A 17,236-nucleotide genomic window follows, 5' to 3' on the forward strand; every position below is an offset into this window, starting at 1 on the left:
GCACAGTTAATAAAAAAGTCTAAAGTGGACCATCGAAATAAAGTGCAATTTATTTTCCTTTGATTACTTTTGGGATAAAATATAAATCAGACATGTTCTTGACAAGTGATATTCAGCCAATAATGTGTGCAGGACATTTCCAAACATTTTACAGCCACAAAATTTTATTAAATCACACATGAAAGCAAACTAGACTGCAGAAACAAATATTTGTAGGTGGTTGAAGCAAAAGGCACGTTCTATATTTGGACGCAAATTGAGTTTATTTGAAAAAAAATACAGCAACAGAAAAAAATAAAGACATCTACCCCGAAAACCATCAAAACAAACCAATCATGAACAACAGCAGCCCCCTCAGCACAGTAATGATACATGTGAACGATAACTCAAGAGACGAAGTAACAGCCAACTCCATCAGGCACTTAGAAGAGAGATGTGGAGTGTACGGATTAAAATGTAAGTTTAAAATGAAGACAAAAAAAAGGGAGTGTTCACAAAGAGTAAAAAAAAGACAGCCGATGTGTATTCTAGCCATAACCACTAAAACGACACCAGAAATAAGTTAAAACCAATACATTCTACATGTTCAGCGAACATTACATATTTCACACACATGTACATACGGGTTACATTGCTGTTCCAGATATCATATAGACAACACACACAGCCTAGTGATGATCACCTACGATTATCACATCAACATTTTTCTAGTGGTCTCTAGAGCTGCTATGTCTGGGCTGTCCTGAAGCCCTTTGTGCGTGCATAAGTTCAGCTCACGGTTCATCCAATCATCTAAATCTGCTGATAATATATTGTCCTTGAAGTAGCATCCTCATCTAGATAGACATATACAATCATTTACAGTTTTTTTTACATTTTGGACATAAGAAGACCAATTTAGTGTCTTTTAAAGGAAAACAGAACGGTTTAAATGGAAGCAAAATGAATAAATGCATGTCCCCTTGATAGTAAGAAAAGCATGATGGTCTGTTCTCTTACATTACACAAAATAAACAAACAGCTCAGCAAATGAACATTTACATTTAAAAATCAATATGTGCTGAAGTTTGATCCTTCTCAACTGCCTGATTTCTTATCCCTCAATATAAAATTTTGAATGTTAATACAGTTAAAAGTTGTAGAAAAACAACAAAAACGTTTTCAGCCATTTTAGGAAATGGCGAAAGCATGACTGGTTGGAAAACAAAAAAACCTTTAAAGACAGGACCAGCAACTACATCAAGGAGAACATATTTGCCTGTGCCTTTGTACCTAGCTACTTGTATATGGCTTATGACGCTTGTGCTCGACAGGTTTAAGGACGATTTCTAGTGCAAGCAGGATGTAAAGTCATTTGGAAAGACTATATATTTAATATGTGGTTTTCCATTTAGGAAGGTTGTTGTTACTGTAGAATAACACCCCTGTCAATTTAGTCCACACACAAACACGTGAGATGAGAGGTTTTAGACACGAAACCTGCATGAGATCCGTTAGATGACCAGCGGTGCCCAGTCCTTCTGAGTGCGCCCATACTGTACATGGAGAAACAGAGCAGGGGTTTAGGATGGAATGAACGAATAAAAATATGCATTTATTATGAATTCAAGAGTAATTCCAAAAGTAACAAGATTCTACCTGTATGTCAGTGAGCTCCTTGTGGAATCTCTTGGCAAGGTCTGGACCGTTCTTCATTGTAGGAATTTGGTAGGTCTAAAAGATAAAAAGAAAATATTTTCAATAAATGTAGTAATATTATTCACTTCAACCAGCACAATCTAGGTGTTTACAAGTGCTGTCAACAGAGACTGACAGTTATTCGTAAACTTAGACACTGTCTTATTTATTACTTATTCGTCTTATTGTCGTCGTCTTATTTTGCATCACAGTATTATTGAGCCAGTTCTAATGCCATTTGCTTCTTTCGTATGCTAAGTGTTACCAATAAGAACAAGATACCCTATTTATCTAGTCAAATTATTGGTATCGCTACCCCTAATTTATCGGACAGTGTCTTTACATTCACGCTCTGTAAAGCACATAAAATCTTTAAAATGACCCAAACCACCCACTCTATCAATATTTCATTCCCCTTCCTTCTGGCCGTAGGTATAGATTACCCATGTGTAGTAAGAGTTTTGTTCCTGTAGCTATACGAGCTTTAAATACATAGGAAATCGGCCATTGATACGTCACGTCATCTTATGCTTTTTCTTTCTTTTTTTTGTGATATGTCTGATTGTTTTGATTGTGTTATGAAAAGTTGATAAGTTAACATGTTTTGTGTCGTGTTAAGTACAAATAAATTATCATTATAATTTTTATTAAGCAGTAAAAATGCATTCAATGGACATTTGCATTAGAGAGCCGAAGTGTGCATTTCCTGTTACCTTTCCTCTGTAGAGCAGACTGCCAACTGGACACACCACACACGCAGTACCAGAACCGAACACCTCCAGAACCCGTCCATCATCTAAAGCGCCTATCAGATCCTGCATTAATACTTGACGCTCTGTCACTTTGAAGTCCCCCTAAAAAAAAAAAAAGACACACAACCGTTACAAAACGGACTGTGGTGGATTCATGATACAGATATGGCAACAGACATCTTGGTACTTGATAAATAACATGCTATGTAACTATTACCAAAGTCATATACCAGCTGTTGGGAACCTATGACTCGTGAGCCACACCTGGCTCTTTGACAAAAATCACGTCTTGCCAGGTCTCGCACTCTTTACTAACAAAAAGCCATACACAATTAATTAATTAATTGCAACTAATTTATTATGCGTTGTATATTTGTTTGTTTTTAGTTGTCTATGGACCTGAAACATAAAAAAGTTACTAGTATTGAAATGGTATTGAACAAAACTTCTCAAATAATAATAATAATATTAATATATATACTGCTCTGGCTCTTTAGGAAAAATGCATTAACCAAAAATGGAAGAAAAAAAAAAGAAGAAGAAACTCTTTGGTCAAAAAAGGGCTTCCGACTCCAGTCATATACTATGGTATTTTCATAGTATTCCACAGTATTTAAAACAATAGCATGGTGTTAGCATGGCACATGTCCTTAATGGGTCATTGTCATATTGACATTATTATTAGCGTATAAATATTCTTTAATCAAGCAAACATTTTGATCAAATATATATGACAGACAGATAGATAGACAGACAGATAGACAGACAGATAGATAGATCTAATCTTCCTTCCCTGCTCAAAATCCCTTTCACTTTTAAGAATCTCTCCATTTCACTTTTTCTTCTTTCCACTTTTCCATCAGCGTTTCATATTTCTCTTTCTCTCACCCATTCTCTTGCGAGGTCCAGCAGCGCCTGCCTGGTGACTCCTGGAAGAATGACGCCATCAAGTGGAGGGGTGACAAGCTCTTTCTCTAAAAAAGACATGAATGTTGTCCACAAATAGATTGAGATGCATTAGTACGTATCGCCAGCAGGGGGAGACAAGCATCATCATTCCACATGGAATACTGAACTATCAACTAAATGAACATCTTTCCAAAATACAGCAGGGCTCACTGCACGAGAAACTGTATCCCGCAATGCACTTGAATTGACCTGGTCATTCTGAGAGTGAGAAATGAACCAAAAGCTATATTCATTGTGATTTTAACACCTTTTGATAAATGTATTTCCATAGCTTTTCCATTCCTTCATGATTATCGAATAAGGATAGAAAAGAAAAAAAAAAGATTTTAAACAAACAAAGAACAAGTTCTAGCTAAGTAAATATTTTAGAGAAGAGCACAACTTAAGTTATAGATTTCTATAATAAATATAAATGTTAAAAAATGTAAGATATTATTCATTTTAAAGACTTTTCTGGGCCTACATATCTTAATTTCCTGATATCCCTGACAGGAACTGCAGAAACCCTGTAAGGTATTTTTACACACACAGTTTACAGGGACTCTCCATAGGCATAATAGTTTTTATACTGTACAAACTGTATATTCTATCCCCTTACACTAAACCTACCCTAAACAAAAAACGTATGCGAGTAATGCGACGTACTGCTGATATTTACGCTACTTCCGACGTCACAAGTTGCGCTTTAGGCGCAAGTAGACTGCGTATGGCCGCTTGGATGGAAGCTAGAATTTTACTTTGTAGCGAGTTAAATATGGATAATTTTCATACACAAACTCATCGCTTCACTTCAGAAGGCCTTTATTATGCCCCCGGGCCATGTAGAGCACTTTCATGATGGATAGATACACTTTTATGGACTTCAAAACATAAACGGCCATTCACTGGCAATATAAAGTTTGGAAGAGCCGGGACATTTTTTTAATATAACTAATTGTATTCGTTTGAAATAAAAATGTCATACACACCTAGGATGACTTGAGGGTGAGTAAATCATGGGCTAATTTTCATTTTTGGGTGAACTATGTTATGGAAATTTTACATTTAGATGTGTTTCTTTTGCTTTTGTATGGGTACAACTTTTATTAACATTGAAGATTCATTTTTACTCATGAGCATTTAAAGGAATATAATCATATAAGCAAAAAGCACATTATTAAAGATATAAAACCGAGCTTTTAGAAATGTTAAAAGTTAGGACAAACTTTCAGGAACGAAATGTTCTCTGAGTCATGTGAAGGCTGACAATATGTGTGTGCGCAGTTTCGATCAGCACACGAGATCTGTAGCAGGAAACTTTTGCTGACATGACAAGTTGTTCTGTCTGATAGAAATAATGTTGGACATGAGATGATGAGCACATGAGACCATGAGCTAAGAAGTCTGGGTTTAAGGTAACAAAGGTTTTTACACAGGATGTGTTAGGGTATATAACATTGGCGAAAGGGACTAGCCTTCGCCTTCTCATTTCAGATGCTCTCTGCGTGAGAATGCCATGGGCCTTCTCATATCAGACGCTGTCTGTGTGGGAACGTCTTATTTCATGCATGAAATAAAATACTTTGTTTAATCTTTTGAGAATCGACTTTGTCTCCTTCATCCAGGTTTTAATATTGATAATTTCCACAACAACTATCCCTTTAATTTGTGTAAGGGTGAATTAAGACTTTTTAAGACCTTCAGAACCACTGTAGAAGCTTCTCTCACCTCCTTTCTCTGTGGTCCAGTAGATGAAGAGATTCATGGTTCCGACCTCAGTGATCTCCTCATTGTCTCCGTACAGCCAGAGGACCTGCTGGCAGCCCTGCCTGGCCGCCTCGCTCTGAACAGCGATTGTCGGTCCGTAGTTACTGGAAAACATAAAGCCACAATTACAGAGCTGCATTCAGGGCACAAAAACAATGGGTTAGTATGTTTATACCAAACATTTGAAAAGGAAGAAGTTTATAACAAAGAGTGAAAACACGGATTCATGATGTGAACAGACATAATAGTGACCCTGGACCACAAAACCAGTCGCATGGGTCAATTTTCTGAAATTGAGATTTATACATATCTGAGAGCAGAGTAAATAAGCCGAGATATGAATATTTTAAAATCTGGAATCTGAGGGTGCAAAAAATCGAAACATTGAGAAAATCATCTTTAAAGTTGTCCATTTATGTTCACGATTGAGCCGCATTCACTCTGTTTTATATCTTTACGGTAGGACATTTACAAAATATCTTCATGGAACATGAACTTTACTTAATATCCTAATGATTTTTGGCATAAAAGAAAAATCGATAATTTTGACCCATACAATGCATTTTTGGCTATTGCCACAAATATACCCGTGCGACTTATGACTGGTTTTGTGATCCAGGGTCACATTTGCTGTATACACATTATCTGAACACTACGGGACAGCAGCAAAAAGCTTTGCTAAAGTGGACCTCAAATACTTAATGGGACAGTGAGACAAGGAGGACTGATAAGAGAGTTGAGACAGATACAGCATATAAACAGAAGCCAGAGCTGCATTAGTGTGAAGGGTCAGCAAACCGCTGAGGATTTACAACAATCCACATAAGCACATGACTAGGCTTAATGCAGCCTGCGCAAGGCTGAAATTCTCTGGATGACCTAAATGTGAACATTACTCTTAAGACTCCACACATTGGTGCAAAAAAACAACAACAACATTTGCTTTTAACCATTCAAAGGGCAATGGAGTGTGACACAAATAATCTCCAGCCGAAGTGTAACTGCTATTCTGCAGTTCATGACTTCATTTAAACAAACGAGAAAATCCATCACTATTCCTGCAACAACGAGAAACTGCATACAAGTTTAATGCAGATAAGTAACATTTGAAATGCTTTTGCTTATTCAATAATAGTAGAAATAGTAAAAAATCCTTTGGATGAGACGTTAAACCGAGGTCCTGACTCTCTGTGGTCACAAAAAAATCCCAGCATCCTGGCCAAATTTGCCTAGTGGCCTCTGTCAATCATGGCCTCCTAATCATCCCCATATATATATATATATATATATATATATATATATATATATATATATATATACTGGCTTTTTATATATATATATACTGGCTTTATATCCTCATCACTGTCTCCTCTCCACCAGTAAGTTGGTGTGTGGTTGGTGTGTGGCGTTCTGGCGCAATATGGCTGCCATCGCATCATCCAGGTGGATGCTGCACATTCACATCACAGATCCCCCTTCTATGTAAGCGCTTTGAGTGTCGAGAAAAGCGCTATATAAATGTAATGAATTATTATTAATATTATTAATTACAAACTAGAGAAATAGTTCCAAAGAGTTCAGAGACAAATATAAAGGTCCCACTTGATATTAAGTGTCTCAATATAAAACTGCTATGTACTAACACACTGTTGACCCTTCCCTTACCCCTTAAATCTGTCATTCCACCAAACCTGTCTCAATAGCAGCAAAAGTTGCGGTACAACAAACACAATACTGGTAATTACATTGTACCTTACATTTTTTAATTGCAAGTAGCCAAGTACATAGTTGTTAAAAACACCTAATATAAAGTGTGACCAAAAATAATAATTTGTGACACATTTCTGCTTTAAATCGGCAGGGTTAATTAGGCAAATGTGTTTTATTAACAAGAAAAAATAAACCAATTTTTTTTCCATCAATTGAAAAATATTTTCATTTTATTCATTTAATTCATTGATGTATGCTTATGAGGAATGTATATGTGACCAAGTCTTTGTGAAAACTCACCCTCCCATCTTGTATTCTCCAACGCCACCCCTCCAGGCCCGAACGTATCGAGGATCTGCCAGCAAAGACACCGGACTAAAGCCTCCAGTTGCAAAATAAGGTCCAACGGGTCCAATAATGACAAAGAGCAAAGCGTGACCAGCTCGAGACACACCTAGAGAAGGCTGGAAAAAAGAAGGATGGTCACAATTAAAGATGAAAAGACCAAAATCATTCAACAGATTACACTCACTGGCCACTTTATTGGGTACACTTTGATGTACTGGTTTGGACACAATTTTGCCTTCAGAACTGCCTTATTTCTCATGGCATAGATTCAACAAGTTAGTGGAAACATTCCTCAGAGAGATTTTGCTCCATATTGACATGATAGCATCACAGTTGCTGCAGATTTGTCGGCAGCACATACATGATGTGAATCTCCCGTTCCACCACATCCCAAAGGTGCTCTATTGGATTGAAATCTGGTGACTGGAGGATATTTGAGTATAGTGAACTCATTGTCATGTTCAAGAAACAAGTTTGAGGTGACTTGAGCTTTGTGACATGGTGCGATATACCGCTGAAGCAGCCGTCAGAAATTGGATACACTGTGGTCATAAAGGGATGGACTGGACATGGTCAGCAACAATGCTCAGGTAGGCTGTGGTATTTAAATGATGCTCAATTTGTACTAAGGAGCCCAAAGTGTGTCAAGAAAATATCCCCCACACCATTACACCACATGCAGCAGCCTGAACCGTTGATGCCAGGCAATGTTTTTCCAATCTTCTTTTGCCCAATTTTGGTGAGCCCGTATGAATTGTAGCCTCAGTTTCCTGTTCTTAGCTGACAGGAGTGGCACCTGATGTGATCTGCTGCTGTAGCCCATCAGGTTCGATGTGTTGTGCGTTCAGATATGGTCTTCTGCAGACCTCGGTTGTAACGAGTGGGTATTTGAGTTACTGTTGCCTTTCTATAAGCTCGAACCAGTCTGGCCATTCTCTTCTCACCCTTTGGCATCAACAAGGTATTTTTTTTGCCCACAGAACTGCTACTCACTGGATATTTTCTATTTTTCTGACCATTCTCTGCAAACCATAGAGATGGTTGTGTGTGAAAATTCCAGTATATCAGCAGTTTCTGAAATACTCAGACCAGCCCATCTAGTATCAACAACCTTTCTTCTCCATTCTGATGCTCAGTTTGAACTTCAGCAGATCGTTTTGACCATGTCTACATGCTTAATGTGATTGGCTGATTAACAGGTGTACCTAATAAAGTGGCCGGTGAGTGTATATTTGAATATTTAAGGTGTCTTACTTCAGTTCCTATAAACGTGGGTCTGATGTACAGGCTGGCGTCTGTGGAGTAAGGAACCCATTCTTGGTCGATCTCAACCAGCTTATTGATACACTTCACCAGTTCGACCTTATCAAACAACTAGAAGAGACAGACAGGGAGAATATGTTGATGGTGATGGAAGGAGATACAGTTCACAGATTGCCTCATTTGAAACGTGATAATATCAAAGAGCATCAGTCAATAAACTAAAGTAGGTCTGTAAATGCCTAATAGGATAAGATAAAGACTAACAGGTAGGCAGCTCCTTTCAGAGCTCCGGTACATGCGCTCCATATTCAACATAGGTCTGAAGAGACGGATACGGTTATCTACTCCCCGGAAGGCCTTCATGCCCTCAAATAGCTGAGAATAAAACAGAAGAACAGAAAAGATCAGACAAAATATATGAATAAATATATAAATATATATTGTTGGTGCTTAATTATTAATAACGGTTCTTATTAGTATCAATGTTGATTTTTTTTTGCAGAATAATTTTTTGTGGAAAGGATGTGTGATACATGTGATGCAAAAAAAAAAGAATCTGGATTCTTGTAATGAATAGAAAGTTCAAAAGAACAGCATTTGAAATAGTAATCTATTGTAACAAATGTCTTTACTGTCACATATGAATAAAAGTCATCTTTGATGAATAAAAATTATTAATTTCTTTAAAAATATATATTTTTGACACCAAACTTTTGAGCGGTACTGCATATAACCTTCATTGTTGAGCTGAATAATTAACTATTTATTAATCAATAATATTTAATAAAATGTGTAAAAAGAAGATTATGAATTATAAACATTTGATATATATATATATATATATATATATATAAATAAACACACAAAATAATACAAATAAATGAAGACAATAATACATGAGATATGTACATTTATAAATTAATAATTGCAATTATAATATTATTATAATACCAGTAAATTGGGATTATTATAATATTATTATAGAGAAAATTGTGAAGTCATTATATTTCTACATTTTTACATGTCTTGGTGCAGAGCATCATCTTGGATAGAATTCAGGTAAAAACAGCAGAGTTGGAAAATGAAGCCTAGTCGCTTTTGGCTAAATAAGAAAAAGATGCTAAGAGCCATGTGGATCACACACTCCCTTACCTCTATGGAGTAATGCAGGGCTGAGCAAGCAGGATGAAGGGACAGATTCTGGAAGGGCTTGATCTGAGGTGCCTCCCATCCTCCTGCAGCAGACCAACTGATGGTCAGCATGTGGTCTGAAAACTGCTTGCCAAACACAAGGGTTGAAGGGTCCGGCTTTGGCTTCAGTACAGGGTTCCTCTCTATGGTGAGATCTGCAGCCTGACACAAACAAAAAGGGAGAGAAAGACAGAAAAAGAGGGAGAGAAAACGAAAGACAGAGAGGGGCGGGGGAGTAAAGCGGGCATGTGGACAAGGGTTTATTCATTATCATTGATTATCACATGCATTTGAAAAATGAATCTGGATTCATCATGCCAGTCAAGCTCTTATGGAAATTGAATTCAATTAAATTGCAGTGAGAAGAAGGGAAGGGGGTTGTTGGAAGAAAGAAAGCGTGCAAGAGGGCAAAGGCACAAAGAAAAGAGACGTCAGATCCCACAAGTTGACACCGTGGCCTGCTTAACACTTCGGAAACTGCAACTCAGGATGAGCCGCAAAACTTTACAGGTCTGGAAAAGATCTGCATTGCCCTCAAAAATGAGCTTGTACCGACTCTGAGGTAAAACTGAAACAATTGAACAAATTCACAAGACCTGAGGCCCAGGCTGACCAGGCTGGTGGAACGGAAATAAAAGTTGTGTGTGAACCTGGCTCGACAGGTTCGTTTTAATACCTTGAAGGAGGAACTGACGAACCGCAACGACCCACATGACAGGGAGAGAGGATGAAGAAAGCGTCCATTTAGTGCCTTAAAACACAGAAACAGAGTGTGACTTCAATCATTTCCTTTCATGTGTTGTTTTTGACAGAGCTGTTTAGCCCTCATGTGATGTGAAGGTTGAGTATGTACCAGCTGTATATACCTGCATTTATGCACAAGGAGACAGCTAGGTCACACAGTAACCGTGCTTTTAATAGCTAAAACCCCTGAGTGAATCAGACAGCAAAGCAAAAGAAAGTTTTGCTTTTTTCCCCTTAATAAACTAAGTCACACACCAGTCAGCTCCTCTTCTAATTCGTTTTCTTTGCATGTTTTATTAGCCATTTGTTTGCCTAATGAATAATGTAGCATGGCTACACGATAGCTTGCTGCTCTATCTGTTGGGTAAACTCTCTTTGGCAAACAATGGGTCTTATGGAAAGACGCTTGACCAGTAGTTCCTGAAAGCCTATATTATTGCCACTAGCATTTATTTAAATTAATAGCAAGTAACCCAATAGTTTCTAGCATCTTTTTCAACTTCACAAAAAAAAAAAAAACCATTCATTAAATACTAGCATTTACTTCTTTGCTACTAGCCATCCAGGTCTGCTAAAGTAACTATAACACCACTGGTACTGGTAACAAATTGAAATTTGGATAGAATCCAAAGGTAAAAGTTGAAACGACTCACTATTTAGTATTCCACTATTTAGTATTTAGTAACTAGTAAGTATTAACTATTGATTAAAGTAGTAGTTCATATTTCTTAGTATCTATTTGGGGAGTACTATCAAACTCAGTTGATTTCTTATCTCATTTGTTAAAGGGATAGGCTAGTTCACTTTAAAATTAAAAAAGAATGTCAGTAACCAAACAGTAGTCTGTACCCATTGACTTCCATAGTAGGAAAAAAAAATACTATGGAAGTCAATGGGTACAGACTACTGTTTGGTTACTGACATTCTTCAAAATATCTTTCTTTGTGTTCAGCAGAATAAATAAATTAATACAGGTTTGAAACAACTTGAGGGTGAGTAAATGATGACAGAATTTTAATTTTAAAGTGAACTATCCCTTTAACATATCTTTTTACCCCAACATATGTAATGAATACTAGTCAGAAGTAAGATTGAACAACATTGAATAAACTTCAATAAATAAATACACTAAACTTTAACATTTAGTTAAATGTAACTAAAGAATAAGACCTAGCACCGAATGACAAGTCGCAGGACAAGTAAAACAGGAATAGGTACCAGTACCAACTGGACAACATAGGCTACTAGTTGGAAATGAGTAGATAATATCACAGATCCATATTGACTTTATTTTCAAATTTGAACCAGTAAAAATTACATGTTGGATAGTGAATAGAAGCAAAGGAACACTAGTGTCCCGTGAATAATCAACTAAAAAAGATATGGGTCACTCACTACAACTGTAATGAATAGCCTACAAGTCTCTCTATCTAAATAGTTAAATTGAAAGTAAAACTGAAAATAAAGTCTCATAGTATTAACATACTAGTAATAAAAATAAAAAAAAACATGCTGGCAACATAAATAGATAATAGTTATGTTGAATGAATGTTAAGTCTGCATGCCGGAAATACGTGGAAAACTGCAGTCATTCATAGCTCAAGCGTACGTTCACCCGCGATTTGCAGGCATTTTTTAAAACAGAAATTCAGAGTAAAAAAAATAAAATAACAACTTTTAACGTAAATATAAAAACAAACACTTAAACATATGCCTCCTGCACTTGTGATGATTGAAACTTGCGTGTTGTCGATTTGCAACATCGATGATCCGCAGTTTAAAGCTGCTTAATACAGTTCTGTTAAATATACTCCAGGCACACGTCGAATGTGTTTACAGAGCCATTAATTATTGATAGAATGATTTGGAGATGTGTTAGCGAAGATAAGTGAAATGATCTTTGAACTCACCGTCCTGAGCGCTGCCATTGCTGCTGAGAGATGAATGGTAAACTAGTCCGAGTGGGAGCAACTGCCCCAGACTGACGGATCTCTGCGTTCCGGATTGGAGCCCTACAGAAACAACGAAAATGTGCTAGGGTTTTAAACCAGTAAAGCTTCAGTTTTGGGCTTATTCTCATCATTTTCAACACAAGCCAGTGTGATATTCGCATCAAAATCATTGTTTTAAATGTCTTAGATGCCGTTATTTGTTAGGCTACTAGGATATTATAAGCCTTCAAAAGGCAGATACTAGAAACTTTCTAAATGAGTAACACTTTTATATTTCTGACCATTCATTCGATAATCTTTCATAAATAAGTATGAATCGATTATATCATTACATCTTTATATGAATTTAAAAATGCATTCATATTACAAACAAAACAATTCCCATCCATTAAATAGTTAATAATAACCCGCGGGTAGGAGTGACGGATCTCTCGCATCTGATTGGATAAAAGGGAGTTGTGGTCAAATCAACGGGGGTTAAACAAGGTCATGTGGGAAACATTCCATTCATGAGGCGTTGGTCCGATCCGCCTTAATGATTGGCTTTTCGAAATTCGAAGAAATATGTTTGTCAATACCTTCAGATGATGATGTCATACAAATAAATATAGTCTGTCACCTGTGTTGGTCGCTTTAGAGTTCACAGAAGACTGAAACCCAGTTTCTATTTGCATATTTAATTGATTGAATCTTCGGTCTCAAACTTTCAAATTAAGGATTTACTAGCTATTTTAATAGCTGTATCATTTTGATATAAAAGGGCTATAAACAAGATGAACACATTATTTGTCTTACATGATCTCAGAATAATCTCTTGAGTGGCACTGCATGTTAAAGAAGGTCAGTCATACTTTTTCTAGTTAATATGAAGTAAAATAATTTGACAACACATGTACAATAATTAAGCTTTTTAATTGGTAAAAAACTTTTTGCAGAAATACAATGTATGAAACAAATCACAATCTATCAAGAGTCATTTATTAAGTTTCAAAAACCACTAAATTACACAGTTAAAATCTGATTACCGGTATTATTTGACACACTGGCCTGGAAATGTCTTTGCAAGCACATTCACAGTACTGTACTTTACAGTTCAGGTCCCTTTCATATAATATTTAACTACTTTAATATTTGCATTAATAAAAATGAAATATCGTTTAGATTAATTAAAATTTTGCACATAACATAACACACATAACATCATAAATTCTATTAGAAATGCAAACAATTGCAGATGGCTTTAAATGTAACAATGGTTAGGTCATACATAATTTACCTGACCATTATTTTATTTATTTATTTATTTAACAAAGGCACCTTAAAAATGTATCCAAAATCTCACATTTTGTCTGCAAATAGTTGCATTTTGAAGCAGCACTGTCTCAAAAGCATCAAACAAGCTGTCTGAGAGAAGGAATGAAACCATATTTTCATTTCAAGGACCTTTCATTGTTCAGTTATGGAACTTGGCTTTTGAAGCCGTAGTTGAGTTCGGCCCCTCCGCTCAGAAACAAATCTATCCCAGTACAGTAAGTGGCATCAGCTGCCAAGAAAAGAGCAGCTAATCCACTCTCAGCCTCCGTTCCCATTCGACCAATCAACTGTTGAGAAGAAAATTGTTACTATAACATATCCAGCAGGACACCAGCTTCTTCTATTGCTCATTTGCCCGTATGAACACTTACCTGAGCATTTTCTCCCCCCTTAATAGTGGTAGAAGGGTTTTCGGTTTGGCCAGCAAGCTCCTCCCACAGAGATGTCATTATATTGCCTGGAGAGATGCTATAAGAGAGTTTGAATTTAAAGCCTGGTAATAATAAACATAAATAATAAACAATGTTCACAGATGGAAATTCAGTAGGATCAGAGAAAATAAATGAATAGTTTAGATATAAATAAAAAAGCAGGGAACCGCTTAGATGGCAGGGTGATAATTTCACTCACCAGTTGACTCTCACTTGATAGCGACTCTCATCCACAGCCATTGCTTTAGTCATGGCGGTGACCGCCCCCTTGTGGATATATGGAAGAATTGCTATTACTTTCAAGATGATCACTTGCATTTGGCACAATCAGAAAAACTCACCTTGGTTGCCACGTAGGTAGCTGCGTCTTTCTGACCTATTGAGGCGACAAGGCTGGACAAATTGATGATGTTTCCTTGCGTTTTGCGCAGGTACGGCAGTGCATACTGCTCAGAGGTAATAAAAAGAGGTTAGTTAAAAAATACGTCATACTGCACACAAGTAAGGAGACCAGAGTGTTATGTTACTTGAGATTTTACCTTGGAAGAAAGGAAGTAGTTGACGAGGTTCAAATTAAGCAGGTCTCTAAACTCATCTGCAGTGGTTTCATCTGTGGGCTTGTGAGGGGGGTCTGGTGTATCATTTAGGAATTTCACATGAAATCAGTATTATTAGACTATTTATTTATTTTTAATCATTATTTTGAAATAAATTATTAATATTTTCTAAATAAACGTAAAAGTCATTGGTTAAAACAATGACCACAAAATAGTGTAAAACAAATCAAGTTTAAACTTTAAGTACAAAAAAAATAAAAAACGTTGACTTACGCCACCCAGCGTTGTTCACCAAACAGTCGATTTGTCCAAACCTCTCAATAGTCTCACTTATTAATCGCTTGAAGGTAAGATATGATAAAAAAATAAAAAAATACATTCAAATTTTTTCTAATTTACATTTTTTTTTGTTCTTATATAGGCTATTATAAAATTAAAAATCATACACAATCAGAATTATATATATATATATATATATATATATATATATATATATATATATATGAACATTTATTTAAATAAAGCCTTTAAATATAATATTTTACAATACTAATCTCAAATTTTCAAATGGAAACCTTTTACAAACATGGAAAAAACCTGAACCCTAAAACCATACAACGTTAAACTGCTAAAGCTTTAATGAATAAATAAAGTAAAGTTTGAGAGGAAGAAGATAAAGGGTAGGACAGAGACTGAGGTGAGTGACAATTATGAATGCATGCAACCCATAGACAGGGGATGCAACCATACAATGAACGCCAGTGCATACCTTGATGTCATCCTCTTTTGTCACGTCACATGACAAAAACATGCATGATCCCGGCCCTTCCTTATTCAGCACAGACTCAAGAGACTGGCCAGCTGGCAACTCAGCTGACAGTTATAGGAAAAAGAAGTAAAGTTATTGCATTCATTGCTGTAATCAACCAATATTCAAAAGTATATTTAAATCAATCACATAGCTTACTCTCTTGAGCGCAGAACACAACTTTGGACCCATTTTGAACTGCAAAGCAAACAGGACAATATTATATTTACTCCTCCTTTACTTTCGATTTATTAATGGAAAGATATGTTCTATGAATCCTTACCAAACACTTTAACGATGCCCCTTCCAATGCCTCTAGTGCCCCCAGTGACGATGACCACTTTGTTGACATACCGCTGAGCACAAGCCATGTCACTACTGTACGCTATGCGTCCACCACTTATGCAGGAAATTAAAAAAAATGTCAAGTGTCTGCACACGACTGACAGCGTCTACTCGGTTACTAATGCACTAAAATCATATGATAGAGAAGTAGCACCCGATATCACGTGTGCGTGCTAGCGTGTGTCAACTAGAGAAGTTCGCTTCCTGGATGAATCGTTGTTTCGAAGTTTCGAATCGCTTTGAGCAAACAGGATGAACCAGTTTACCAAGTCCGACTGAATCGTCTGATTCCCCATTTATTTATGTATCCTTTTTTTTTACTCAAGCCAACAGCGTCCAATGTCCATGTAGCTGCTGCCTGAAACTAATCATGCCGGGTCCGTTTTTTTGTTTGTTTTTGTTTTCTTGTGTGGGCTTTGCAAATTTGGTTTGCAAAGAGCACCTGATTAGCTGGATAAATCCTATGTAGCCTAGTTTTTTTAACGTATTTATTTTACATTTATTATTGATACAAAATTTTTGTTATTTATTTTGTCTCATACTTTGTCTCAAACGATGCCCTATATCAATGTAAAATGTTTCCAATTTGACTTCCACTGAACAAAAGTCGTACGATGAGCTGATGGTGCGTGAATCAAGGACTTGTGGCGAAATGTAGCTTACGTTTTTTATTTATTTACAGTTTCTGTAAAATGATGCGCTTACTCAGATTTATTTTTTAAAACATTTGCGTTTGCACATCAGCACGTGTTTTAGGTGCTTTGAAAAACTTTTATGTATGAATAATTATTTGGCCTATTGTTATTAATAGGCTATTTAATTTAAGAAAATGCATATCAGCCAAATGCGCTTACACGTGGCATTATGTCTATTAGTGACGTAATTGCGTGATGAGGTAAAAAACTATAGTGAATGTTTTTTTTTGTTTGTTTGTTTTTAACAAGCTCATTGAAACCAGTTAGGGCCAAAAAATAAATCGGACTTCCTATCACTAGTGTCAACAAAAAAAATCACATGGGTTAATGGACTTGTAGGACTTGTTGGGTTCATCCTTTAAAAAAAGCTATTAAATTGAATTGAAAAAAAAAATGTCTAGGGTAGGCTACTAATGTAAACGTCATGTAAACTGACGAATTGGGATCTCGCCTGAGGTACAGGAGTTGTGGCGACGGGGGTTAATGTCTCCGTTCCCTCCTTCATGGAATGGGGGTTTCATTAGAAACCTAGACGTCAGTGACTGTCAAATTGGGATCCCTATGAAAGACGCCACAACTGCTGCCCCTTCCAGCACCCTGAGCAAGCCAGCTGGTCACCCCGCACCTGTTTGGGGGCGGAAGTAGGACAGGGCTGTGTGCAGAGAATGTCAATCACTGATGTTCCATTCAGTGAACAGTGAGACTATTGGATAACACTAGGAAAAGTGCCTAAT

The 17,236-nt window shown here is 36.6% G+C and overlaps 1 protein-coding gene across 1 annotated transcript; it reads right to left on the minus strand.

Annotated features, from left to right (window-relative positions):
• Positions 1-237: 237 nt before the first annotated feature.
• LOC307010060 (branched-chain-amino-acid aminotransferase, cytosolic-like) lies at positions 238-16,028 on the minus strand. Its single transcript, XM_079634436.1, is given in 21 exon segments — positions 238-1,535; positions 1,639-1,713; positions 2,391-2,531; positions 3,318-3,403; positions 5,106-5,248; positions 7,155-7,318; positions 8,457-8,576; positions 8,730-8,840; positions 9,618-9,818; positions 10,333-10,407; positions 12,311-12,336; positions 12,339-12,549; positions 13,819-13,953; positions 14,038-14,134; positions 14,297-14,364; positions 14,439-14,543; positions 14,637-14,728; positions 14,928-14,994; positions 15,424-15,527; positions 15,622-15,660; positions 15,746-16,028. Coding segments are annotated over 21 exon segments (2,190 nt in total). The 5' UTR covers positions 15,834-16,028; the 3' UTR covers positions 238-1,493.
• Between the last annotated feature and the right edge of the window lie 1,208 nt (positions 16,029-17,236).

Source organism: Phoxinus phoxinus, assembly GCF_949152265.1.
Source record: "Phoxinus phoxinus genome assembly, chromosome: 1".
NCBI classification, from domain to species: domain Eukaryota; kingdom Metazoa; phylum Chordata; class Actinopteri; order Cypriniformes; family Leuciscidae; genus Phoxinus; species Phoxinus phoxinus.